The 25338-nt window shown below is 34.5% G+C and overlaps 2 protein-coding genes across 4 annotated transcripts; one reads left to right on the top strand and one right to left on the bottom strand.

The window, feature by feature from the left end:
• The first annotated feature begins 260 nt into the window (after positions 1-260).
• Positions 261-19425, top strand: LOC131162218 (uncharacterized). Of its 3 annotated transcripts, XR_009138718.1 has the most exons (29): positions 283-782; positions 3801-3894; positions 4783-4858; positions 5768-5832; positions 5927-5971; positions 6095-6195; positions 6294-6435; positions 7812-7873; positions 7950-8023; positions 8104-8174; positions 8450-8537; positions 8610-8682; positions 8784-8879; positions 9613-9721; positions 11309-11402; positions 11507-11590; positions 11707-11863; positions 12145-12338; positions 12468-12512; positions 14600-14628; positions 14723-14844; positions 15504-15551; positions 15768-15892; positions 16000-16277; positions 16372-17284; positions 17557-17613; positions 18015-18128; positions 18365-18919; positions 19037-19425. XR_009138718.1 is itself a non-coding variant. In XM_058118473.1 (28 exons), exons 1-28 carry the CDS (start codon positions 425-427, stop codon positions 18443-18445), a joined length of 3786 nt encoding a protein of 1261 aa, XP_057974456.1. In that variant the 5' UTR covers positions 261-424; the 3' UTR covers positions 18446-19425. The 3 variants fall into 3 exon arrangements, 2 of the variants coding, with proteins under 2 accessions (XP_057974456.1, XP_057974455.1); XM_058118473.1 differs by having other exon boundaries at positions 261-782; positions 3810-3894; positions 18365-19425; XM_058118472.1 differs by having other exon boundaries at positions 18365-19425.
• Positions 19426-20805: 1380 nt separating this feature from the next.
• Positions 20806-24309, bottom strand: LOC131162217 (WUSCHEL-related homeobox 8-like). The gene is made up of 3 exons (XM_058118471.1): positions 23871-24309; positions 21485-22012; positions 20806-21199 (listed from the first exon to the last, which is right to left on the bottom strand). Exons 1-3 carry the CDS (start codon positions 24148-24150, stop codon positions 21114-21116), a joined length of 894 nt encoding a protein of 297 aa, XP_057974454.1. The 5' UTR covers positions 24151-24309; the 3' UTR covers positions 20806-21113.
• Positions 24310-25338: the final 1029 nt, after the last annotated feature.

The following is a 25338-nucleotide window of genomic DNA, read 5'->3' as shown; positions in this document are numbered from 1 at the left end:
GAGCTTGTTTAATTGTATTAGTATTATTGTTATAAATTTATGACCAAATCACAAGTACACGTTATTTATTATATATAAATTTTTTTAATGAAAACGTTCATTTATTATAAGTTCATTAATTTAGTCCATGCTTAAATTAAAATTAAAATAGAAGTTTAAAAACTCAAACTTGTTTAACAATTCAATAAATAAATTTAAATAATAAATGTATTAAAAGTCAAAACTTAATTAAGCTCGGTTCCTTTCCAGTTTCCTCTCATTTTTCAGCGTACGAAAGAAGTGGCCGCCTCCTGGTGTTCCCAATTGAAATTGTTTCCCGCCAAATATCAACACCCCCCATTTTCGCCGACGACTCCAATAAGCCATCCTCATAAAACTAAATGCGTGGGCAGCGTAGCCAAAATCACCGCTAACAAACGCAGAGATGACCTCTGCAACTCTGCGGACAAACCCTAAGCCTAAAAATCGGAAGAATGTGCACTACATCGGAGGGATCCCGGTGGACTTCCCGTACGAGCCGTATGGATCGCAGCTTGCGTTCATGGGCAGAGTAATCTTCACACTCGATCGAGCCCAGAGAGACGGCCACTGTCATGCGCTGCTCGAGTCTCCAACGGGGACTGGAAAGACGCTCTCTCTTCTCTGCTCGGTTCTCGCGTGGCAAGAGAATCACAGATCGAAGAACCTCTCCGCGAATCTAGCTCAATCGAAGCCTAATCCAGAGGCGTTGTCTGATCCTCATGCTCATGGCGGCGGATTCATTCCTGAAACGCAGTCTTCAAGTAAGCATTTATTTTTCTTTTCGATTCGTTTAATCCTCGAGGTGTGGCTGTTTTCCAAGAAAATGGGAATTTCATTTTAATTATGCGATTAAACACGTCAGGGTGGAGCTGAGGCTCTAGCATGCAATGTTCAAAGTTTCTTTTGGTGGGTTTGGTTAAACTTGAATGTGCTGTAATTTTCTGAGATAATGGAGCCTTGATCTTAGTTACGCAAGGCAAGCTTGTTAGGGTCAGTTGAGCTGAGGCTTTAGCTTAGCCAATGCAAAATAATGAAATTTTAGCGTGCAATGTTTTGTTTTTAGTTTTAGTTTTTTTATTAATTTTGTCACAGGCAATCAATCACAACATGAACTATTTTCTGATGTAATTTTAAACTTCTTGTGTGTAATTCAGCTGATTACTTATTCTATTTTCAGATTTCAATCAATTATAAAATAATAAGAATCTGATTTTTCCTAAGCATCAACCACAATCACACTTAAACTAAAACCTGTTTATTTTAACGTGTGCGTGTGTGCTAAGCTTGAACAAGAAAGAATAATTTATTCACCAAATAAATTCAGCCAAACAATAATAAATTCAGGAAAATGTAAACATGCGACAAGCACAATCCACATGAACACATTTATGTGGTTCGGCCCAAAAATTGGCCTACATCCACGTCAGAAACTCACCTCCAAAGACACTATATTAAATCGGTGGAAATAAATATACATATACACAAATTTATCTTTTGGGGCTTACCGATCTCCTCTGGAAATCAGCCCAAGAACAACCCAAGAAACTCCCTCTTCGCACCTGCAAAGAACCCTAGGTTTTTCCCTATCTTTCTCCCTGATTTCCCTAAAAGAAACCCTCCCCAAGAAACCAAATCTGAGCTTACCTTGCCTTACCCTTGCGTTAACCTCCGCTGGAGGTTGGAGATACCCAACGCCGCACCCACCTCCTGCCGTCTCCCTCTCCCGTGCGCTGCGGCTGAAGGATCTTTCTCGGCCGTGATGGCTTCCTCGGGTCGCAGGTGCTCTCTCACGCGGCTGCAAGGGAAGACGTCTCTCACAGCTGGAAAAAACTCTCCTCTGCGCTCTGTAACTAATGCTGAAAAACAGAAGTCAAGAAGACCCTCCCCGCCCCTCTGCTACTTTTGTTTTAATTTACAACAAGAAAAGGAAACACCAATTACATCAATGCCCCCCAAAAACAAAAAACCACAACAGCAGCCGTTGGATTGGAAAATAAATGGACGACCATATCCTTTTTTTATTTTTTATTTTAAAGCTTGACACTCCAACAAAACTTTTATGAATATAATATAATATTAAAAAAAAAATTTAAACCCAAAGTGATTAAACACGTCAGGGTGGAGCTGAGGCTCTAGCATGCAATGTTCAAAGTTTCTTTTGGCGGGTTTGGTTAAACTTGAATGTATTGTAATTTTCTGAGAAAATAGAGCCTTGATCTTAGTTACGCAAGATAAGCTTGTTAGGGTCAGTTGAGGTGAGTCTTTAGCTCAGGGAATGCAAAATAATGATATTTTAGCGTGCAATGTTTTGTTTTTAGTTTTTTATTAATTCTGTCACTGGCAATCAATCACAACATGAATTATTTTCTGATGTAATTTTAAACTTTTATGAATATTGTATATAATTTTAAAAAAAGCTCAAACCCAAAGTAAACAGAAACACCATTCACAACTAGGTTGAGACACACATATCTCACTATCTTTAAGGAGGTTCAAGCTGTCTTTAGTTTTTTTGATTTAGCTCACGAATTGGTGCAGTAGAACTTTTCTTTGACTTGTCTCCCCCAAGATACAACAGACTCGTTTGAATTGCACGGCTCTCTCAAATTTTGTACAAACGGAAGAATCTAAAACTCCACAAAGAACACCTTTTTTTGGTTGTCAAACTCTCTCTACTTAGATGATAGAGTAGTATTATAAGAGTGATGTGGGGGATTTGTATGTAGAGATATATTTTAGAGCCAATCCCTTATGGTATTTATAGGCATACAAGACCTAAAAATCAAGGTAAACTTAATATAATGAATTTAAGAAACACAAAAAAATTAAAATCTAAATAAATAGAAATCTAACTCTAATTTATGGCTCTTTCCAAATACTTAATTAAATAAAAATGTTACTTCAAGGTACTTGCCATCTCCAAAGACTCAATTAGCTAAAAATCTAACTCCAAGATACATGTCCTTTCCAAGGACTCAATTGAATAAAGTCTAATTTCAAAAGATGATCAATCTACTTTGTTAATATAGTATTAAAATAAACTTTATAGTTAAGACTCACAACTGCTAGAGTTAAATACACATTTTTAGTCTTCTATCTCTGTCACTGTATTTTCTTTTCCCAATGTCATCATGTACATTCGAAAATGTTGTGATTTTGTTCACGGTACTTTCTAAATTGTTGCGATTTCAGTCCACTAATTGCATGAAATTTGCACACGATGCAGTGACGACATTAGGAAAAAAGATTTGCTATCACTAACATAAAACATTTTTTTTTTTTTTTTGAAACACTAGTGTCCAAGGCCTTTTGAACACTCAACTAATCTATTAGGATAATGGGCCTGCCCCTCCACCCTTATCCACTTAAATACCAAGGTTCTCAAATGGAAAGTTGAAGCTGTCAATATTCAAACCTGACATTATAACCAAGAGAGCCTTGAGTGTATTTAACTCCAATTAAAAGTGCATTTAACTCCAATTTCAAGACGTGGAATGCCCAATAAAGTTAACAAATTATTCTAAATTTTCAACATGCAATGTTCGTTGTGCTTTATTTGCATGAGTTGACAGCATGAAGGAGTTACATTCAAATTTGAGTTTACATCATATAGCAATTGGTAATGGTCTAATTTCAGGTGGGCACAGTTTGTAGGATCACCATGCTAAGGCATGTCATTGTTTCTGATGAGGCTTTGATGTTAGTGCAATGTACACTCATAGACATCTTTAAATTCAAAATTTTTTGGGTTTATATTGATAATGTATGGGTTTCTTGAGTCATTCCAGCGGCAGAGATTATGGAACCAGCTTCATCTGCTACAAACAACAAAACCAAAAAGAAGAAGATGGCGCCTACCATATTCTATGCTTCGTAAGTTGTTACTCCCTGACTAGTCTTGAAGATATCTTCTACCACCATGACAAAACCAAATTGGAGTTTGAATCATCCTTTAAAAATATCACAAATGGCCATACGTGCTTGAATGCAGGAGCTGAGAACACTTTAGAATTTATGTATAACACAGAACAAATGTTTGCTTTAGTTGCATGCGAGTTTGTTTCTAGAGAAGCATTTTAATGTAATATCTCATGCATTATTAATTAAAATTTTATCCAATCTAATTTTATGCTTTTGGTATCTTTATAGTTATATGCTGAGATACCCTTGGGATTAATTAACTTATTTGTTAAACTTCTTATGCCTTGCTAAGGTATGTTGTGTCTGTAAATTTTTAATCTTGGAATGATAAAGTTCTGAAGAATTGAAACTTGTTATCAATAACTTTTATTGGTAATGAACTGGTAAAGAACCATTCCAAGAAGCAATGAAGATAATGACATCATGTTAATGCAGTGCAATAGAATTGTCACCTCTACATTTTACAAAATGACTACTTTATGGGTTGTCATGGATTTTGGAACTTACATGGATTGAGTCAACGTAGTTGTCACCTCTACATTTACAAAAAGATTACTTTAATGCTGCATTTGGGAGCATGAATTTCAGACCTTGGATTTGAATTTGGGTGGAAAATTTCAAAATTTTGTATTCTTATCCAAATCTAATACAATCCAAATATAAAGGCTATCCAAACATAGGATAAGGTTTGCTTTGGATTTTGGAACTTACATGGATTGAGTCCCCTAGCTGCATAATGTAAATAATGAGCCACAATGTTTATTTTAGATATCTGGATGCCATGGGATTGCTTAAATGACTTCATCTTCTTCCTCTTTCCCTCTCTCTTGGTTATAAAAGGAGGACACATTCACAAATTACTCAAGTGATTCGAGAGTATCGGAAAACAACTTACCGGGTGCCAATGGCTGTTTTGGTAGGTGCATCCTTAACCTTACACCCTGTTCTATCATCATCATCATTATTATTGTCAAATCATTGAGTATTAGATATTTAATCCTTGATAATATCTGCTTCTAACTCTTGGTGGTCTCAGCACCTTCTTTCCCTTTTATTGATTGTCACTATTATAATATTACACACTCATACTTTTAGCAAACTGATCATACAAGCATACAACAATGAAAAATCTTTGTTTTTATTGATCTGGAGCTCTCATGCGAGAAAATAAAGCATAATAGATCAATTATTGTAATGCTTTATGCATAGTAAATTAGTGGATGTTAATGTAAAATATTGGGCGCAAAATTGATTTGTATTTTTCATGTGCTCAATATTGATTAAGAGAATTTTGATTAATCTTATTTGTGGCCTGCAAGTAAAAGTGAAAGTGTAAATTTTACTTCGAAGCTAGCATGCAATAGTTCCACTGTGAATGATCTTAGTTTTAAAATTAGCTTTGGAAGAAAGTGTCAACTACCAAATTTTCATCTTAAAGTGGCTTTAGGCTTGAAATGAGATACTAACTTCACAAATGTGATTTGCCATCTAAATTGTGGTGATCAGCCCTAGAATAAATTTTCACCATGAAATAACATTCATCAAAAGGTCTCTCAAATGGTCGTTTAATGTCAACAAACTAAAGTGCGCTTTTTATCATCAGTCATCACCAAAATCTTATAGTTGGGGCTAAGAGGTTCTAAAACTAAATCTATACAAGTCAGAAAAATTTATCCAGGAGAGCATTGTTGGAAGAATTCAACTCAATTATAATTGCATTTTGTTGTTCTTTTTTATTTGGTTTGGCTGTATATTAGGCCGGCATTGTGGTATTGTTCCCCTGTGTTTGTACTGGTGATCGTTTATTGTTTATAAATCTTTTCAGGCTTCACGAAAACATTATTGCACAAATGCACGTGTACGTGCAAATGAGAACATTGACGAAGAATGGTATATTTTTTATGCATAAGGAAAATTTGTTTTCCGTTTTTTTGTTCTACATTTATTTTTTCTCCTGCTAAAGTATTCAGTTGGAAATTTCCAGCAAGCTTCTTCTGAAGAATGGGGAAGTAGGATGCCCAGAATTTAAGTGAGTTTTTTTTTTTTTTCTTTACCTTATATGATATATGATTGTTCTTAGTCACTTATGCCACTGCTTTCAGTATTATACATTCTTCTATTGACCATTAGCCTGCCCTTTTCTCTCAAACAGGAATGTGAAACAAATCAGAGCTCATCCCTCACTTCAAAAAGGAGGTTGCCATGAGGCCCATGATATTGAGGATCTTGTGAAAGTTGGACAAGTTGTGAAAGGTTTGTTTTATTTTGTGGTCCCTAATATAGGATTTTAAAGTGTTGGTGTTGCTGCCAATATAACTTAACTAATGGAAGAATTTCTGTCCAACTTTTAGGTTGTTCATATTTTGCGGCATGTTCTATGGCGGAGGATGCACAATTAGTTTTCTGCCCATATAGCTACATTGTTAATCCAATTGTTCGTAGAGCAATGGACATAGACATTGAAGGGGCCATTGTGGTTCTTGATGAAGCCCAGTACGTCTTCCAACTTCTTTCTATGGATTGTTTCCTCTAACCCTTTGTTTGTTTGTTGAATGTGCCAGTGAGCAAAAGAAATGAAAGTTTAAAAGATTGTTTTTCTCATTATTTATGGCCTGTGAACACAAAATTTTCCACTCAATTGAGCCTTATTCAATAATTTTACTTGTGGTATTTTACTATTTGGCAACTAAGAGTTACATGGATTTAAAAGTTAAATGCTCTTCACTTTATTCAATTTTCTTGACCACGAGAGACAGGATAAAAAGAGTTTTCTGCCTTTTTGATGCTTGTAATTGATAAGCCTCACATTCCTCAGTCCTCATTCTCCCCAACTAAAAGAAAATGACCAGCACAAAATAGATGCAATTGTTTCCTCACAAAGCACTCATAATGCGCTTTTGTTGTGAGCACTTGGCTACTAAATTACAGTTTTTGTTATAATGTTCTGATACTGACTCAAAAGTTCACTAGATTTCATAGATTGAAAATTCTTCTGGGCGAGTGATTGAAGTAGGGGGCATTTGGTTGCCGAAAATTGGAATGGGAATCAAACAGATTGGAATTGAGGTGATTCTTATTGAATGGGATTCAGGAAGGGTCATACTTAATAATGCTTCTGAGTAATTCAAGGAACTAAAATCAAATTGCTGCTTGATTTTCATTTTGGTCATACTTTAATTCCTTGACTGCATACAAATTTATGAGAGGAGAAACATGTTTTTGTTAAATTACTCGAATTCCCCTTCTAATCGAGCTCCTTTGGTAAGAAAAACGTGATTCTGGTCTAAACATGGGTCTGCATACATTATTCCAATTCCTAGCATGTACCAAATGCTTGGAATTTGGGATGAAGAAATCAAGTTCCGATACCTTCACTCTGATTGCAGGTAAACAAACACCTTCTAGGTGGATTTCTGATTTCCTACCTAAAATATGCTAATTTAGGTAGAGTCTTGAACCTTTGTAATTGAAAGCTGTGTAAACCAAACAAGTTTTTGACTTCAATAATATTATATTGTATATTAGATGGTCCAAATTTTAGGTAATTTGAAGCATTGTAAACTGTAGACTCCATATTGTTTAGCTCAACTTTATGTTGGAAGATGAAGTTTTTATATCATGGCATAGAGGCTGGAACTTCATTGACATGAAGCGCATATTCTAGGAATTAGAGAGGGTATGTCAGTTTTTGAAGTTTTATGTATTATTGCTTCTTATGTCATTTGCCTTGCCATTTGATCCACGCCATGTCTTGTTCAAAAGATTTGAACCAAGAAATCTTGAATGACTGATTGGTATTGGGTCTTTTCTTTTCATTGTATCAGTTTCTCCAATTTCATAACTAAATTTTTAATTTTTCTGGTTGACAGTAATATAGAGGACATGGCTCGGGACTCTGGTAGTGTGGATATTGAAGAAGATGTTTTGCATGGTAATTTTCAAACTGATTATTTAGCTCTTTGTAAAATTATTTTTATGTTACTTATAGCTGTCATACATTACTAAAGAACTGCAGATGGAACTACAACAACTCTGTTCAACTGATGTATTGGTTTATCAACCTTTGTATGAAATGACACAGGTAATCATTCTATTTGTTCTATTTGTTTGGGGTTCAATTCATAGTTATTTTCAGTCAGTAATGAATGATAAATTATATAGGAAATCAGAAGTTGGATGGAACGGAGGAAAAGTTCCTTAGAAAAGCGTGAATTTCAGCACTACTTCTCATGGTGAGTTATTTTAGCTAATTTTGATCATCCTTCATGTGTTGGTGGTTCCATGTGATGGATCTCTTATATATATGTTCGTTATTTATTTATTTCTTACTTCCCTCTCTCCCTTTTGTTACCATATGCATTATGTTTATGAACAACTCCAAAGGGGTTCCAAAGGGTTTTTTTTTTTTTTTTTCTCCTTTTAAACTTTTATCTTAGATTCATATAAAGTATACATCCATAAAATTTACTTGTATGTTTTCTGTAAATATCTTAATTATCTCTTTCAGTTGGACTGGTGATAAGGCCCTGAAAGAGCTCCAAGAAGCTAATATTTCACAACAATATTTCCTGATTTTGCAAGAATGTGTAAAAAAGGTATTCCACCATGCAATTTTGTGGGTTAGATCCTTTCAGTATGTTCTATTACCAAGTCAACTTTTTTAATAGGCAATTAGAGATGCTTCAGATACAGAGTTGTCCTTACCTCATTTAAGTGGCCCGTCAGTGACAACATTGGAAGGTATGTAATGTTCTTTGTTTTTGTCCCTATAAACTTTTAAATTGTTTGTTGACAATTAGAGTATTAAAATTGTAATTGTTGTTTTTTGCTGTGCCATACAGGGTTATTCTCTTCACTTAGTTACTTTTTCTCTGGGAATGGGCTTCACATATATGATTATCAACTTGTTTTACGGCACTATGTTAAAAGAGATGCTGGTAAGTGTTCATAATGTTGTTCCTTTTCTTTGGAAATACTAGTGATAGAACAGTTTGTCTCCCAGTGAAATTTAAATGGGTTTTGAACTTACTAATTGATGTTGCATTTGTTAGAATACCACTTCACCTAAATGCTTAAGCTGTTAGGTTGTGGTGAACGATGCATATCAGGCCTTAACCCTCCTTCGCACATGCAGCATGACAGCACATGGAGGGATAAACAAACAATAAACAACATCATTATAGGGAATAAGATAACTCTTAATAAAAACATGGGCAACAAGACTAGAAGCTAGGACCTCTTGGCAACTGGGCTTTGATACAAAATGTTAGAATATCACTTTACCTAAAATCTTAAAATTGTTAGTATGTAGGCCAACAATATATATCAGGCCTTAGCGGTATCGAAAGAAGATGAATCTAGAAATTATTTTTTATCTATTGGAGTTGTTCATGCCAATCTAGTCTTGTTGAGGGCCAATCAGTTCATTTGCATCCCTAGATGATACATTACTCTTTTTTTGGATCATATATAAGCTAATGTTGTCATTATTGGCTTCAATTGGTTTGATGTTTAATTGCTGTTATGATCCATGCATTCTTTATTGATCCCTAGTCGATAATATCTGCCCAATAACTTTAGCGGAACTCTTTCATTACTATTCTATTTATTAATATTCCTTCTGCCGCCAATGTTTTTTTAACTTATTATTATGGTTCATGGTGCATGCAGGAAATTGTTCTGGCAGCTGGATGTATACTTTCAGTTTGTGGTGCTTGAATCCAGCTGTCGTCTTCAAAGGCATTGCTGATATTACTCGATCCATGATTCTAACGTCTGGGTGAGTATGGGCATATATGGCTGCAAACTTTGGGGATGATACTTGATTAGCATCATATAAAGAATCAAAATATATGCCCATCGTTTCATGTTATACAACCTTGTCATTGACTTCTATCTTCTGTCATGCCATCCAAGGAGAAACATCAGTGGGACCAATAGTTGACCCTTTATCCATAGCAAGATTGGCCATGCTATCGACAATATAGCCTATACTCACAAATTACATCCAATATGATCATACTAAAGCACTGTGTTGTCATTATCATTATGATCTTTAATTTTTTAATTGATTTGCCATGTCTTTGTTGTGCTTTTGGTCCTTAGAATGTTCCATGCCATAGTTACCAGAAAACACTAGCACTCTAGCAAACCACGAATTGAAATGTGGTACTTTTTCATCTCGAAACACTAAATCCAACGATCGAATTTTTTAGTTCAATCTTTTTCACAAACATATTTTAATTAGTTAAAATAGAGGATTTGTTGAGAATTTCACTTGTGAGTTTGTCTCACATTGGAAAATTTGAGTGGATGATGGGTGCTTATATATATGGTTGGGCCCAAGACCCAATAGGCTTAAGCTTTTGGGTCAAGTTGGTGTTCACTCATGTGTATCAAGCCCACCCATGGGCTCCTTCGGTCGTAATAAGTGGTATCAGAGCCAATGGTTCGTAACTCTGGGTGAGCGACATCGTAAAAGTTGAGACGGGAAGCTAATTCTCCTGACGTGCTACCAGTTAGAGGACCAAGTGTGTGGCCAAGGCCAATAAGGATCATCTAGGCCGGGGATGGATCCGAATAGGGTCAAGACGTGAGAGGTAGGATTGGTTCGAAGGCACGTGGAATGCAATCTGATGCATGTAAGGCGCCAGTGGTAAGACCCACTTGAGCAACTGTTGGGGAAATGGACTTGCTCTCATAAGGGAGACGGTTTCTGTTCAAGGGGGAGCAGTTGGAACTCACAAGTGAGGGGAGATTGTTGAGAATTTCACTTGTGAGTTTGTCTCACATTGGAAAATTTGAGTGGATGATGGGTGCTTATATACATGGTTGGGCCCAAGACCCAATAGGCTTAAGCTTTTGGGTCAAGTTGGTGTTCACTCATGTGTATCAAGCTCACCCATGGGCTCCTCTGGTTGTAACAGGATTAACACATTATACTTCTAGTTCCAGTCATTATTAATCTGTTTCACTGAAGAAAAACTCTTTGACTTAGAAGCACCTCAACATATGCTCCAAAATATATGAATGCCATTACATATTTTTTGCCAATAAAGTTATATTAGTGCACCACTAACTTTCCACATTTTAGAACATGTGCTGTACTGTGATCCTGTTCCCATTTCATGAACCAGAAGGTTCTGCATTCTATGTAGCATTGTTCCATACTCTCTCACACAAACGAATGGCAGAAATAATTATAATATCTCAAATTATGCCATCTCTTGGAGTGAGTTTTTCAAAAAGCTTTGCTTGCACTATTGCATTTTCCCCTATTTAGTTCCCGTGTACTTTCTTTAGTTTCATGATCCAAAGTATTGTTTTCCTATTACATTATGTACTCACCATGGTTTTATGGCAATAGGACCTTGTCACCAATGAATTCCTTTTCATCTGAACTGGGTGTTCAGTTTGGAACTTGCCTGGAAGCTCCACATGTGATAGAACCTGAGTCACAGGTATGAATGATATTTCATGTATTCTCCTTGGTACTCAATGGTTGTTCGGCGTAATTGTTCTTATTGCTATTTTAGTTAATTATTTATCTAAATTTCTCCTGAAGTTATGGGCTGCTACAATCCCTACTGGTGCTGGTAATTATCCATTGAATGCAAGTTATAAAACAGCTGATGGGTTTGCATTCCAGGTATTAAATAATTTTTTCACTGATTTTTTTTTATTGATTGCAAATGGTATTTTCTCACATATTTGAATGGGTAACAATTCTAATTTAAAAAAAATTGTGCTTATTTTCTGGTGGAGGATGCACTTGGCACATCTTTAGAGGAGATATGCAAGATTGTTCCTGGAGGTGCTCTAGTTTTCTTCCCAAGCTATAAGCTGATGGAGAAACTGTGTAATCGTTGGCGGGAAACAGGTCAATGGTCTCGACTAAATGCACAAAAATCCTTTTTTGTTGGTGAGAGTTCTTTTGTCTTTCACCTGAATGTGTCATTTATGTAGCTGAGGACTTGAACTAGTTTACATTTTGGATCAGCTATGCTTGTGTGCATTTGACTTGCTTTTTATGGATACCAGAACTGATCTGATGGCGGATGCTGCATGCCATTCATATTTTCTGCACTTTATGTCTTTTGCATCTTTATTTATTTTTTTAGTTTTCTGCTTCTTTGTTTTATTTATTTCTAATTTTTTTCCTTCTTTTGATTGAGAGTGCAAATCTTTAATTGGTTTATGTAGAGCCAAGAGGTGGAAGCCAGGATGATTTTGATTCTACTTTAAAATGCTATTATGATTGTATTCGTCGAGGTAACAAACCTCCACTTGGAAGAAAGAGAAGGGAAAAGAAAATGATCCTTAATTACTTTGGTGCAAAAGAGTCCATAAAAAGTTCAGAGGAAGGAGCTGCTTTTCTTGCAGTTTGCCGTGGAAAGGTGCACAATTCATATTGATTTTCTGGAAACAAATCTCTTTTTCTGCTTTCCTCTGCTTGGCCACTTCCATTGAGATTTTACAGCCAGAAATATGGATTGCATCAGTGAACTGCTTCTAACTGATTACAGGTTTCTGAAGGAATTGACTTTTCTGACGAAAATGCTCGAGTGGTTGTATCCTTTTATACCCTCATTGATATATCAATATATTGTCATTTCAACTCTTAGAATATTTCTCTTAGGTGTTGTTTGCTTATTGGGAATCAACTCGAGGAATCGGAATCGAAATGGTTGATTTGATTCCTAGTGTTTGTTTTGCCATAGTCTCATTTTGATCCCCATTCTATGCAAGAATGAAATTCTCCCTTTTGCTTACTTTCTGATTCCCGCCTCTTTGGAATCAAATAAAGTGTGCTGTTTATATCATTTAATATATATTACATAAAAAAGGGCAGCCCGGTGCACAAAGGTCCCACGTATGTGGGGTCCGGGGAAGGGGTGGACCATAATGGGCTTATAGTATGCAGCCTTACCTTGCATTTTTACAAGAGACTATTTCCATGCCTCAAACCCGTGACCTGTAGGTCACACGGTGACAACCTTACCTTTGCACCGTGTGATATTATGATATTATTAGATATAAATATATAATAATATATTTCTATATAAATATTAAACCATCATTATTAATATTTGTTATTATACATAATAATATTAGAACATATAAAAATTAATTGAATGGTATTAAATATTAAAATATTATAATATAATTACGGTATGATTATTGATTTATTATATAATTATTTATAATCTTAAAAAATAAAATATAATATAATGTTTATTATATCATCAATTATAAATATATAATAAAATTTAATGATGACATAATATACAAAAGAATATAATTCTATTGTATAATAAATACATACGGGTGGGCACGGATTTATTATAATATAATATTATATATATTACATAAATTTTTAAAATAATATTAATTGAATAGATAATGTAATTTATATTACATAAATCTAAAATGTAGTATAAATATTATGATATCATTAGATATAAATATATAAAAATAATTTTAATTCAAAATATTATAATCATTATTATTAATACTATGATGTAGTTGTGGTATGATTATTTATTTAATTATTATATATAATCTTAAAATAAGATAAAATATTAATTGCTAATATCATTAATACAAATATATAATAGTAAGATTTAATAATATATAACATACGAAAGTATATAATACTATTGTGTAATAGAATATAATGTTATGGTTATTGATTTATTGTATTATTATTTTATATTAAATAATAAGTTATGCTGTAATATTATAATATAAGGTAAAAGACACTCACCTCTCTTTTGGTTTGGCAAAAAGGTAGAGACCTCCTCTGAGGTTTAAAAAATGCCATAGACCTCCCTTGAGGTTTGCTAAAAAGACATAAACCTTTCGCAAAAAAATTTATCTTTTGTAAAATACAAGGGGAGGTTTGTGTCTTTTTATCAAATCTTAGGGGAGGTTCCTGGGATTTTTGAAACCTCTGGGGAGGTTATCTAATTTTTGTCAAACCTCAAGGGAGGTTGCTCTGTAATATATGATATTTTTATTTACACATAATAAATTGCATATTAAAATATGATAATTATAAAATATAAGATAAAATATTATATTAATAATATAGTGAAACAGAATGCTAATAACAAAAAATATGATAAAATGTAGTATACAAAGTATAATAAAATGCATGATTATCAAAATGATTTTGTTGTAAAAAAAATATTTGATTCAATAAAACAATATTATATAATAATTATATATTTATAATATTATTATTCCATATTAAATTAGTTGAGTATGCTTTTATATTATAACGTCATAATTGATAAATTAGACTCATTTTCGACTATAATGCAATTTCAATTTTAATTCTGTGTTGAGCCAAACATGAGAGATTAATCTGACATTTTGTTTCGATTTTGTGGATTCTAATTTTGATTTTGATTCCGATTCCAACTATGAACCAAACATTACCTTAGGGGTAAATATGACATTATATGCTTAGACAGTTTAACTGTACCTCCCTGTGATGTGATTCTCATAAACTGCTATTAGTCTGTAAAAATAATACCCCACCCCCCTCCCCCTCGCCCCCTCCCCCTAGAAGATTTGAATTTTATTGGAAGCAAACTTGTTCATATTTATTTAGACATTTTTGAAGTTTAAATGTTGTTCTTAACAATCTCAGATTGTCGTTGGCATTCCCTTTCCAAACATGTAAGCATAACTCTTTTTGAAAAATATTTTATTTCTGAAACAATAATGACTTAATTTTATCCAGTCATATCCGCTGACTGGATCTTGTTATCAGAAATGATATTCAAGTTGCACAAAAGAAGAAATATAATGACATGTATAAATCATCCAAGAACCTGCTTAGTGGGAATGAATGGTATTGCCACCAAGCTTTTCGAGCCCTGAATCAAGCTGTAGGTATGTGCCATCATTGGCTTCACTTTCAATTGTCTGAATTGTGCATTTTTTCTGTGGTAGTTATGTTTCTCAGTCATGTTGTTCATAAGTTCTTGTGGACTATGTTCTTCATGTTTCTTGCTCAAAATGTTACACAAGATCCTTATCCTATTATTTTTTATACTCATTATTCACCATGTTCATTTCTTATGTCATGGAAAATTTAAGATAATTTTTATATGTAAGTTTTCCTTTGTGAGGAATTGAATTCTCTCTTGATATGGTGTTTCAACTTATTTCATATTTCTATGTTCACTTAAATTTTAGTTTCAAATAAATGACTGAAAATAAAAAAGGGCAACCTAGTTTTGGCCTCTCACCAATGCAGTGTAGGGTGGGCTGGTCTAATAATGCAGCCTTATTCCTTGCATGTGGTGAAGCTTTTCCATATCTTGAGCCTCTTGTTGCAGATAAAGACTAAAAATGCTGGACAACGATTTACTTTAAGGCTTATAAGGATAATGGAAATAAATAAATTTCTAAGATTAAGGCAGTGAGAAAAAGTCATGATTCTGATCTCGAAGACATTTCTCTCTCTCTCAAACACATGCACACACACAGAGATGCATGTGCACACACAATAAAAACCTTTAATATTTCCTACCTCTTACTTTTTGTAGGCCGTTGTATACGACACAGATTTGACTATGGAGCTGTCATCTTATTAGGTATTTCTTTTCTTTGTTTCACTGATTGTGGATGATGCTTTTCCAGTATTTCATAAAAGGAGTTTGGTTGGCTTCATTGATTATGAAATAAAGGTTTTTGATGGATTAGCGGAAGGCTGAAGCTTAATTTTGATTGTAATCTTAATGCAACATTCAATGGTCTCTGTTTTGGATCTAGTCATGTATTATTGCTTATATCAAATTCTCTGTAAGCAGATGAGCGCTTTCGGGAAGAGAGGAATACAACATACATTTCAAAATGGCTACGGAAATCCATTAGACAGTATGACAGCTTTGACATGTCACTAGAAGGATTAAAATCTTTTTTCAGAGATGTCAAGGTCTCATTAATATTTAATTCTTCTGACATCTAAACTCTCTTTTTCCCTTGTTATCCAACATGAATGCCAAAAACAAAGTAGTTTCTTAATCTGATTTTTTTTTCTAGGAACGCGGTGGAACAAAGACCATAAATGTCTTACATGGTTCAGATAATAATGTGGAAAATTTTTTTTCTATGGGGAGCAAAGGGTCTACACGAAGGAAAAATCAGAAATTGAGCAAGTCTAGTAACTTAGTAAAGAAAGCAGCCTTAGACCATGGAAGGGAACTTGAGAAACCTGCTCAAGCCGATGACACAGTTGAGGCATGTGTACTAATTGATGAGGACAATAGCATCTGCAGAGAATATATTGACGTAGAAACTGACATTAAGAAAGACTCAAGGTATGAAATCTATTTAACTAGTTTTTTTGGCCTCATATATTAGTAATCAAACTTCTATGCCTTTGTTAAGATAAAAACTTCATGTTTTCTGCAGGTGCTCCAAGGCTATAAACAAGGAATTTCTCAGTGAGAGCACAGAAATATATATTGTGAAAGAAACCCCTGGTATGGATTGCAATATCCCCATGACCAGTCCACAATCCTTATGCAAGGATGAGAACTCCACAAATCAGGCTTCTACTGATTTTCCGGATCAATTATTCTGTTCAATGTCCTTTACAAGTCCTAGTGGACCCCCTTCCAAGGAGGCAATGCAACAGTTTGCAACTCCAGAGAGAAATGTCACGGAGATCACAATGCCAGAAATTGAATCATCTCTGAATTTGAGTGTCAATTCTCATGCCCAGAAAAGGAGAAAGTTTATTAGGTCACCATTAGTTAACCTTATCCAGCTAGAACAATCTGACAGTCCTGAAACCAAAACTTCTGGCCTTGTAAGTCATATGGGAAGTTTAATGTCAAGTAAAGATGCAGACAATGGAAATGAATTTGGTTCAAAGCACATATTTAAGAAGTCTACAGCTCCTCTTTCATTCATGGTGAATAACAGTGTATCATGTTTGTCATCTGGTCTTGACATGAACAAGAGACTAAAACTTTTTTGTGCACTCTGTAGAAACCCATTGGGTCTCTACGAAGATAATTATGTTAAGTGCTCACTAACTTCAATATCAAAAGTTCATCTGGCTTCTCTTTTGAAAGGAAGCATGGAAGCTCCAACTGTGCATACATCAACAGGTGTACCCATTGTCGTATCTGAAATTTCATCAGTAAATAAGAGATTGTGTGATAGAACCCTCGAAGATGCTCCAGGACAGGGAATCTGGTGTGAAGAAGATGGGTGTGTATTCAGTACCATTTTTTGCCCATTCTGCACTACCCGCAAATATTGTCTTGGCGTACAGGTCCTGGCTACTGATGCATCAAATATTCAATTACTCAACAAGGTAGGGTTTCTTGTGTTTGTAAATGCCTTGCAAATATCCAACTGCAGTTCAATAGAATTCACTGCTATCATTTGGCATCTTCTTTATTGCAAATTGTTTGAGTAAGTTGCTTTTTAATGGCATTTAAATTTAGCACAGTTTATTTCAGTGTTCTGTTGATGTTCTTAACCTTGACAAATTTGTTCCTTTCTCTCTCTCTCTCTCTCTCTCTCTCTCTTCTCTCTCTCATATATTATTAATCTATTTAATTATTTATTGTTTTGCCTATGCAGGTATTATTTTATATTGATCGATTGCAGATTAAAAATCCTGAAGCACCAAAGGATGAGGTAAGCTTGTGAGATATGGTTTGTCAATATATCTTAAGGTTACTATTTTTTTTTTTTCTTTTAAAAATAAGGAAAGAAAAAATTTTGGTTTGAGAAGGCATCAGTGAGTACATAGAGAATGGTTGGAGGTTGTAGGCATTTTTCCTTTTCTTTTTTGGGTTAGGGGTAGGGGAGACTGTATTGTGAAGGATCATCTAAATTCCAAACTTTTCTTGTGGAGTTCATTTGGCTGTTAAAAAATCTCTATCAAGTCAAATCCCACTGGGAAAAAAATGAAATTGTAATAAGAGTTACTAATTAGATTTAAAGGCAAAATTATCTCCAATTTGCCTTTAGTGATTTGACAATCATTTTTTTCCCCTCAATTTTGTTTAAATAAAGAATTTTCGATCTGGGTGTAGGATCTACCTGCTTGCTGCTCAGACCTTGGTGAGACTGCAGTTTTGAATTCCTTTGAGAAATTCTCATGTACTCCATGTCAGGGCTCGGGAGGGTGGAGGACTACAAAATCAAAGGTATGTATTTATAAATGTTTTGAACTCTTTTAACTTTTACCTTGTGATGGGAAGCATAGATTTGAGATCTTTGATTTGGATTTAAGTGGATCTGAACAAAACTTAGTATTAAATTGCATTAAATTTATTTCAAATCTACACAATTCCATATCCAAGCCTCAAAATCTGAGCTCCCAAACTCTACCTTAGAATTATCCATACCTCACAAAGGTCACTCAATTTCTTCAATTTTGCAGCTAAGACTACCAAAGAGAGGTCTGCTTTCTGTTTCAGACAGTAAATGCGGCTTGCAAACAGCACTTGATGTAGACACATGAATTATTTTGTGCATTCCAGCAGATATTACATAGGGTGAACTTGCAAATTTTGTGGTTATACCATGAAAATGATTAAAGGCAGGGACGGATGCAACCTTTCAAATACCCAGGCAAGTTTTAGGTTCTCATAAAGAAATAGTCACTGTAAATACGGTAGCATAAGTTATAATCTTACAGTAAACCTGGATTTAAAGTTATTCTTCAACATCCTGGCCCTCCATTCATAGATGCTGAAGTTGAATCACTGACACATTCCCTGCAGCCTTAATCATGTATTACTCAACCTCACTTTCTGCCTCAGATTTTGCAACTGATGAAAATTGTAGCACTGGCTGCCAAATCTCTCTGGGGCATTTTTTTTTTTTTTTTGCAATCTCCCCTGACTGATGAATTCAAGGTTGACCCTTGTGGTTGGTAGGGGATTCAGCTTGTTCTAGTTCTGATGCATTGCAATTTGCAACATGGGTCTACTAGGTGCTCATCCTTGTATATTCTTGTGTATTTCTGTTTAATGTTTATCATTAGAAAATGCTGAATTTATAGCCTTTTTTGTTTTATGTACTTCTCTTTGCATGTATGTTGCGGTGAAAGATTAATGAGAACTTGCTTGCCCAGCATGAAGTAGCATACAAATTGCCAAATTGAAATTCACGACTTCATATTTTAATGGCCGGCCTAGAGGCAAGCACGGAGGACATATAATTGATTATACGCCTAAAATGCTGTGTGGTTTTGGTTGTATTGGATGTTCAGCGGCATTATGCATTTGGTCAATTGCGTAAATGAATAGAGAAAAGTTGGACTCTGTTTCACTTTACTGCCTCCATGCCCATGTGATTTCGAATGGTTTTGAAACGAAAAGAGATATTTTCTGACTCATTTTGTAATTAAATTTGAGCTATTTGAATTGTTTGACAAGTTGAATTTGAATTTTGTGATGCAAAAATTGACAAACTTAATTAATCAATTGTAATTTTATTTTTCTTGTGTTATATAAATCATATGCTATGTATTTTATCCATATATTTAATGTCACACAATTAACCAAATTTGATCTTCATTGAATTGACGTTATATTTTAAGAACTTGTGGACGTCTTGAGTTTCAGTTCAACAAAATTGTAGGATTTTATTGAGTTAAAGTCAAGTCACGGAGTCAAGGTCAAGTACCAGTTGTGTTAGCTTGGCTTTGAATATGCCCCCGCCTCCAGCAGACAGCAAGCTAGAATAATTTAGTTTTACCCACCCATCGATTTCTAAAGAGCAATCTTTAAATGATAGAAAAAATTGACATCACTTTATTTGCAACTTCAAAACCCTAAGCCAGCCAATAGATAGTGGCTTAGCTCTAGATAATAATAAGGCCAAAACGAAAAAAAAAAAATCAAAAAGTGAGAAGTACAACCAGAATTGATGCTACTGATAAGGTATGATTGTTGCCCTCATTGTTTGATCAAATTTTCTAGTTAATAAATTCTTAAGTTTGCTTGAATGTTTGAGGAAAGGATAAGAAAATGAGAAAATTTATTTATTTTTTGTACTCTCTTATGTCATATATTATTAAAAATAAAAGTTTATTCTATATGATTAAAAACTAAAAATGAAAATCATTAAGTAATGGCCTGTAAAATTATATTTATTTTTAATATATTTTATTTTAGATTAAAAGGCATTGACTTTTCTTGAGATTTAATAAAAAAAGACACAAATCTTTCTCAAGATTTTAAAATTTTCAAAAACCTCCCTTAAAGTTTCAAAAATTTCAGACTCTTTATTATTATTATTCATTAAAAGCATTACGAAATAAAGGACATGCCAAGTGAAACATTTAAATTTTCTTTAAAAAAAAAAAAAGGAATTAACAGCGCCCCCCCCCCCCCCCCCTCTTCTCTCATGGTTGTTCACCTCACCTTACAAATCAGAGGTTGAAGGATGGAGCTTTCCTAGCTGTTGCTCGGGGCATGGTTTGTAGTTAAACCAGAATTCTTAAGAGGGATTGATGTCATTTCCACAGGATTCCCAAGAGCCTCAGTCAAGAAATTGCACTTGCAATACAAATCAGATGGTGCCTAATTTGTTTATTTGCTCCTGCAAAGTACCATAATCCATCACACCCAGATGGTGAATGATATGAGGAAGAATTCAACCTAAAAATTATAATAATAAAATATAAGATTTTTCAATCCTACTGGCATAGATAAACATTGAATTTACAAGGCAAACAGTAAAAACCTACAGGGTTCAGATTTTCCCCCCTCAATCCAGTTCAACACCACAGCCTTAAATCACTACTCACTAGAACACACAATATACATCCCCAGAAACATATTGGTCCAACTATGGCCAAAGACGAATCAAGCATGACAAAGTTGCAAATCAGCATTCTACTACGGTATAGTAATATATATCACTTAAAAATCTGAAAACCTCTTAATAAGTTCCAAGCAACCAGTTCAGTGGAATCAGATTGGAAGCAATACATCTGCTATCATCAAGTAGTCTTACTCCTAAACAAAGCCTAATTTTGTGTATGACTGTAAATGATTACTATGTTATATGTGGTTCATATACTTCCTGGATGGAAGGGTCATCTTCGTTTGTGATATACGCAACATCCTCAAAGTTGATACAAATTTTCCTAAGCACGAGATTGAAATACCAAAGGAGCGTCATCCAACCAAATCATATCCTTCCCCCAGGCGATACGGACTGAAGCTCCCTGGAACTTCCATTTTCCCGATCAGTTGATCAATTCCTGCATTCACGAACCAGTAGAATTAGAAGCCGATGATTGCAAAAGAAGGATGTGTGAGAAGTAGGAACTCCGATGCCATCAGACAAAAAAAAAGAGAAAAAAACTTCATCTCTGCAGTACTAATTACTGCAAAAACACAAGTAAAACTAACATGCCATATTGATGTATAACTATGATGCATAAAAACAGATCTACATGCATATCTGAAATGCCTTTTAATTTTTTTCTTCTTTGGTGGGGGAAATCTTTTGCTTCAAATGCAACTATACAGAAGTAGATACATACTTGGATTTGATGCAACGTTCTCATACAAGGATAATTGACCCAGACCACCAGAAGTCCTCAACCCACGATCAGATGGGAACAGGGTCTCCCCTTTATTAGGTTGTGCATCCAAGCAGTGCATTTCAGTGCTCATCTCACTTGCGAAATATATATTTTCAGACCTCATCCCTGAGTTCTCATTGGATTGGATGTTCTGGGGTCTTGTTTTTTTATCTTTTGGGGAATCCCCGTCTGTCTCAACTTCTGATTCTGCATTATTCGGTGCCACAACCAACTGCTTTCTTTTTGACCGAGCCCTCCTGTTCTGGAACCAATTATAGACATTTGTTTCAGAAATCTGGCCGTGTTGTGACAGTTCAGTGGTTATCTCTTTAATCCTTTGCTTGGTTGGAGTACCATTGCCCTGCTCAAAGATGCGCTCAAGAATTTGAAGTTGCAATGGTGTTGGGGTCCATCGCTGCCTAGCAGTGATCTTGTGGCTTGCAGACGTCATTAATGGATCACAGTACAGATTCCCCAGCCTCATACCTAAGTGAGAGAAAGAGAGTGTGTTAGTTCTTAGTGACAATAAAGAGGCAGATCAGATTCCTAAGCCATTAGATTTCCAAAGTAGAATTCCCATAAAGCATTTTCACCTATGAACTTTTAGTGAATTTAATTGTTAAAATGCAAGGCACCAGGAAGATGACAATGTTGCAATGGAATGGAATCAGAGAACATCCAAAGGTATTTACAGAAGTCAAGTATTTACAACACCTAACCTAGTTTTAAAACTAGATGAATTGAACTAAAATGACTGGCTCATTATGCCCTTTAATCTTTGTGCATATAGAGGATTGGGGAACCATAAATGAAGATATTGAGAGAGAAATACTTAAATAAACCAACCTGATTTGTAGGTGCATATATGGTTTCTCAAATAAGATTTATATTTCTCCAGGATACATACAAGACTGGGAAAGATTTAGGGTAGATTGCATCAGAAGTCCGTGAAGTTTCACTAAATTTCACATCACTCCTTGAAGTTTTAATTGTAACAGTTAGATCCTTCAAGTTTCACATTCAGACTTGTCCAAATCCCTAGCCTTTGAATGAGAAAATGAAATCCACTTGAACTAAAAAATAATATAGCTTTTACTATCATAATGCCTTCTAAATTAAAATTTAGGGTTGAAAGTTGAATCACTGGGTTGACATACAATTTGACAATCACAAGGCACACGTCATTATCTATAAACAAAGGAAGCATTGATATCTTTTTTCCAATGGAACAATTATTCCCATCAAATGGAAAGCAATGCCTCACAAAGTTGCTTTAACAATTACTGTACATTGTTTCTTTCAAGGCAAACAAAACTTGATCAAGATCAGGAATTTGTTGCGAAGAAAGAACAGTCCACAACCGGTATGGATTACTCAAGAATGAAAGTATGATCCCACATAAACATTCAAGTAAACAAAAAATGATCCCACGAAAGAATTCAAATAAAAGATTTAAGAAGGGAAACCCAAATACAGAAATTAGGTTAAAATTTTTAATGTTTATTCCAAATCAAATTCAGTTATTCATCAATTATCAGAATAGGCATTGTCAAGAATACACCCTGTATTTCCTTTTCAGGCATATATATCGCTTTAGAAAATTGGAATGAAAGGTCAAATAATTATAGCAATAAAAGAACTAATTTTACCATGAAAGCTCAAATCCAACCATGGTGATGCATCCAAATAGGACTAAAGTGTAAATTAGGCAAGTAGAATTAAAATATATATATATATATATATATATATATATATATATTAAAAAGAAAATAGAAGCATAGCTTTTCAATGAGCTCCTTAAAAACTGATTAGGAATTTGACCATGATTACTCCAAAAAACAGGATCATCATAAATAGATAATAAAAGTATAAATTCCTAAAGAACTGAATTAGTCACAATTCTCAATCAAAAACATTTTTGAACTATTTTCTTAACCTTAAACTTCTATTTTAGCAAAACCACAGCATCACAAATATTATAAAATAAGAAAAATATCTCACCCAGCACAACCATATTAGTTAAACAAGTTATAATTAAGGAACCAAAAAAGAAATAGTGGGGAAGAGAGACAAACATAGCAGCATTCCACTAAAATAGCAAAATTTACTTAGAAAACCCTCAAAACACAAAATTAATTTGAGCAAACAAAGCATCATTCAAATTGCAAACCCAAACTCAATGCGATCGGCGTTCAATGCTAATGCCCAAAAAAACCCATCAATCAATTAGCATCCTCCGCTGGTAGACACCCAAAATCCCAACACAAAAATCTCAAAAAAAGAAAAGAAAAATGAATGAGAGAGAAAGAGAGAGAGAGACAGAGAGAGAGAGAGAGAGACAGACCAGAGAGATCATGTTGGGCGGAAATGGCCTTGTGCATCTCGACGAGCTGCTCGCAAATGGTAGCGTAGACGGAGATCTGTCGCCGTAGAAGCTCCAACTGCTCGTCCGTCATCACTTTCACATACATCCCCCCTCCTCCTCCATTCTGATGATTCTGCTCAATTACTTGCTGCTGCTGCTGCGATTGTTCTTGCTGCTGCTGCTGCGGTTGTTGCTGCTTTTCCCACTCCATCATCCTCATTTCTTCTTCCCCCCCTATGAATCCATTCCTCATCACCATACCCGTTCAATTTTTGTTCTCTCCAACCTCTTCCCCCTCCTCCTTCATTCTTTAATCTTCTTTATTTAAAGCAATTAAAAATATACATTAAAAAAAAAAACAAAAAACAGTAATCCTGCGGAGGGAGTAAAATTGAAGTCACCAAAAATTGACAAGTACATTACGGGAAGGAACCAGCAGCTAATAAAGGTCAAGAAAGCGCCAACGGCGCATTTTAGTACTCTGTTTACCCCCGGCGCATTCTACCGTTTTCTTGTGGGTCCTAGGGTTTTAGAAAATCTTCTTTGCTTTTTATCCGCAAGTGGGAATGGAATTCATTGCGAGCGTTCATTTTGTTGATTTAATGTGGTTAAAATTATGATTAGTGGTGTCGGATTATTTTTATTTCAAAACATAAAAATAAAAAAATTATTTTGTAATTGTCTTTTATATTTTAATTAAAAAATAATTCTCAATGACATAAATAATTTAACGACCTCATCATGTTATTTGGATATCTTTTTTAACACTCACATGAGTTGATTTGTGACTTTGGTGACCCCATTATTATGAGTTCGATTCTCTCTTGAGAGTTTATTCTGGTAAATTATCAAGAATGCGTCAATGTGGGGCGATTTTCATCTCTCGGGTTTGGTGCCACACCATAGTGTCTAAAATGGCGTGATAGTGGTTGGAGTCCCCAAATTATTAAAAAAAAAAAAAAAAAAACTTGTATGAGTTGTGTCGAATATCTTTTACAGATACAAGCCTTTTAGTGCATGATTAATTGAAAAATATTTTGACAATAAAAGTAATATTCTTCTTAAAATTTGTGTCCTCAAAGCATTTTGAAAAGATATAAGTTAAGGTGAGTCCACACCCGTCTACTCATGTTATTTGATCATCTTTTTTAATACTCACATGAGTTGTGTGGAGTATATATATATATATATATATATATATATATATTTTTTTACAGATACAAATCTTTTAATACATACCAACCAAAGAACATTTAGACAAAAAGAAGTAAATTCTTATTAAAAAAATTTGTCTCCTGAAAGCATTTTGAGAGGATATAGGTTAAGCTGAGTCCCATACTTGCTTACTCATGTTGTTTGGTAATCTTTTTAACGCTCATATGAATTGTGTTGGATATTTTTGTGGATATATGAGCTCAATTTATAAGCATTTTAACATATAGTTAGT

Source organism: Malania oleifera, chromosome 8 (assembly GCF_029873635.1).
Source record: "Malania oleifera isolate guangnan ecotype guangnan chromosome 8, ASM2987363v1, whole genome shotgun sequence".
NCBI lineage: Eukaryota > Viridiplantae > Streptophyta > Magnoliopsida > Santalales > Ximeniaceae > Malania > Malania oleifera.
This window is presented reverse-complemented; position numbering and strand designations above follow the sequence as displayed.

Bases quoted from the DNA above. Each gene is read 5' to 3' on its own strand.
- LOC131162218 (XM_058118472.1), top strand. From the start codon at position 425: ATGACCTCTGCAACTCTGCGGACAAACCCTAAGCCTAAAAATCGGAAG. The intron at 12,339-12,467 runs GTGCACAATTCA...AACTGATTACAG, and splicing joins TTGCAGTTTGCCGTGGAAAG to GTTTCTGAAGGAATTGACTT. The intron at 15,893-15,999 runs GTCTCATTAATA...TTTTTTTTCTAG, and splicing joins CTTTTTTCAGAGATGTCAAG to GAACGCGGTGGAACAAAGAC.
- LOC131162217 (XM_058118471.1), bottom strand. From the start codon at position 24,150: ATGGTGATGAGGAATGGATTCATAGGGGGGGAAGAAGAAATGAGGATG. The intron at 22,013-23,870 runs GTCTGTCTCTCT...TCTCTCACTTAG, and splicing joins CGCCCAACATGATCTCTCTG to GTATGAGGCTGGGGAATCTG. The intron at 21,200-21,484 runs GTATGTATCTAC...TCGTGAATGCAG, and splicing joins GAACGTTGCATCAAATCCAA to GAATTGATCAACTGATCGGG.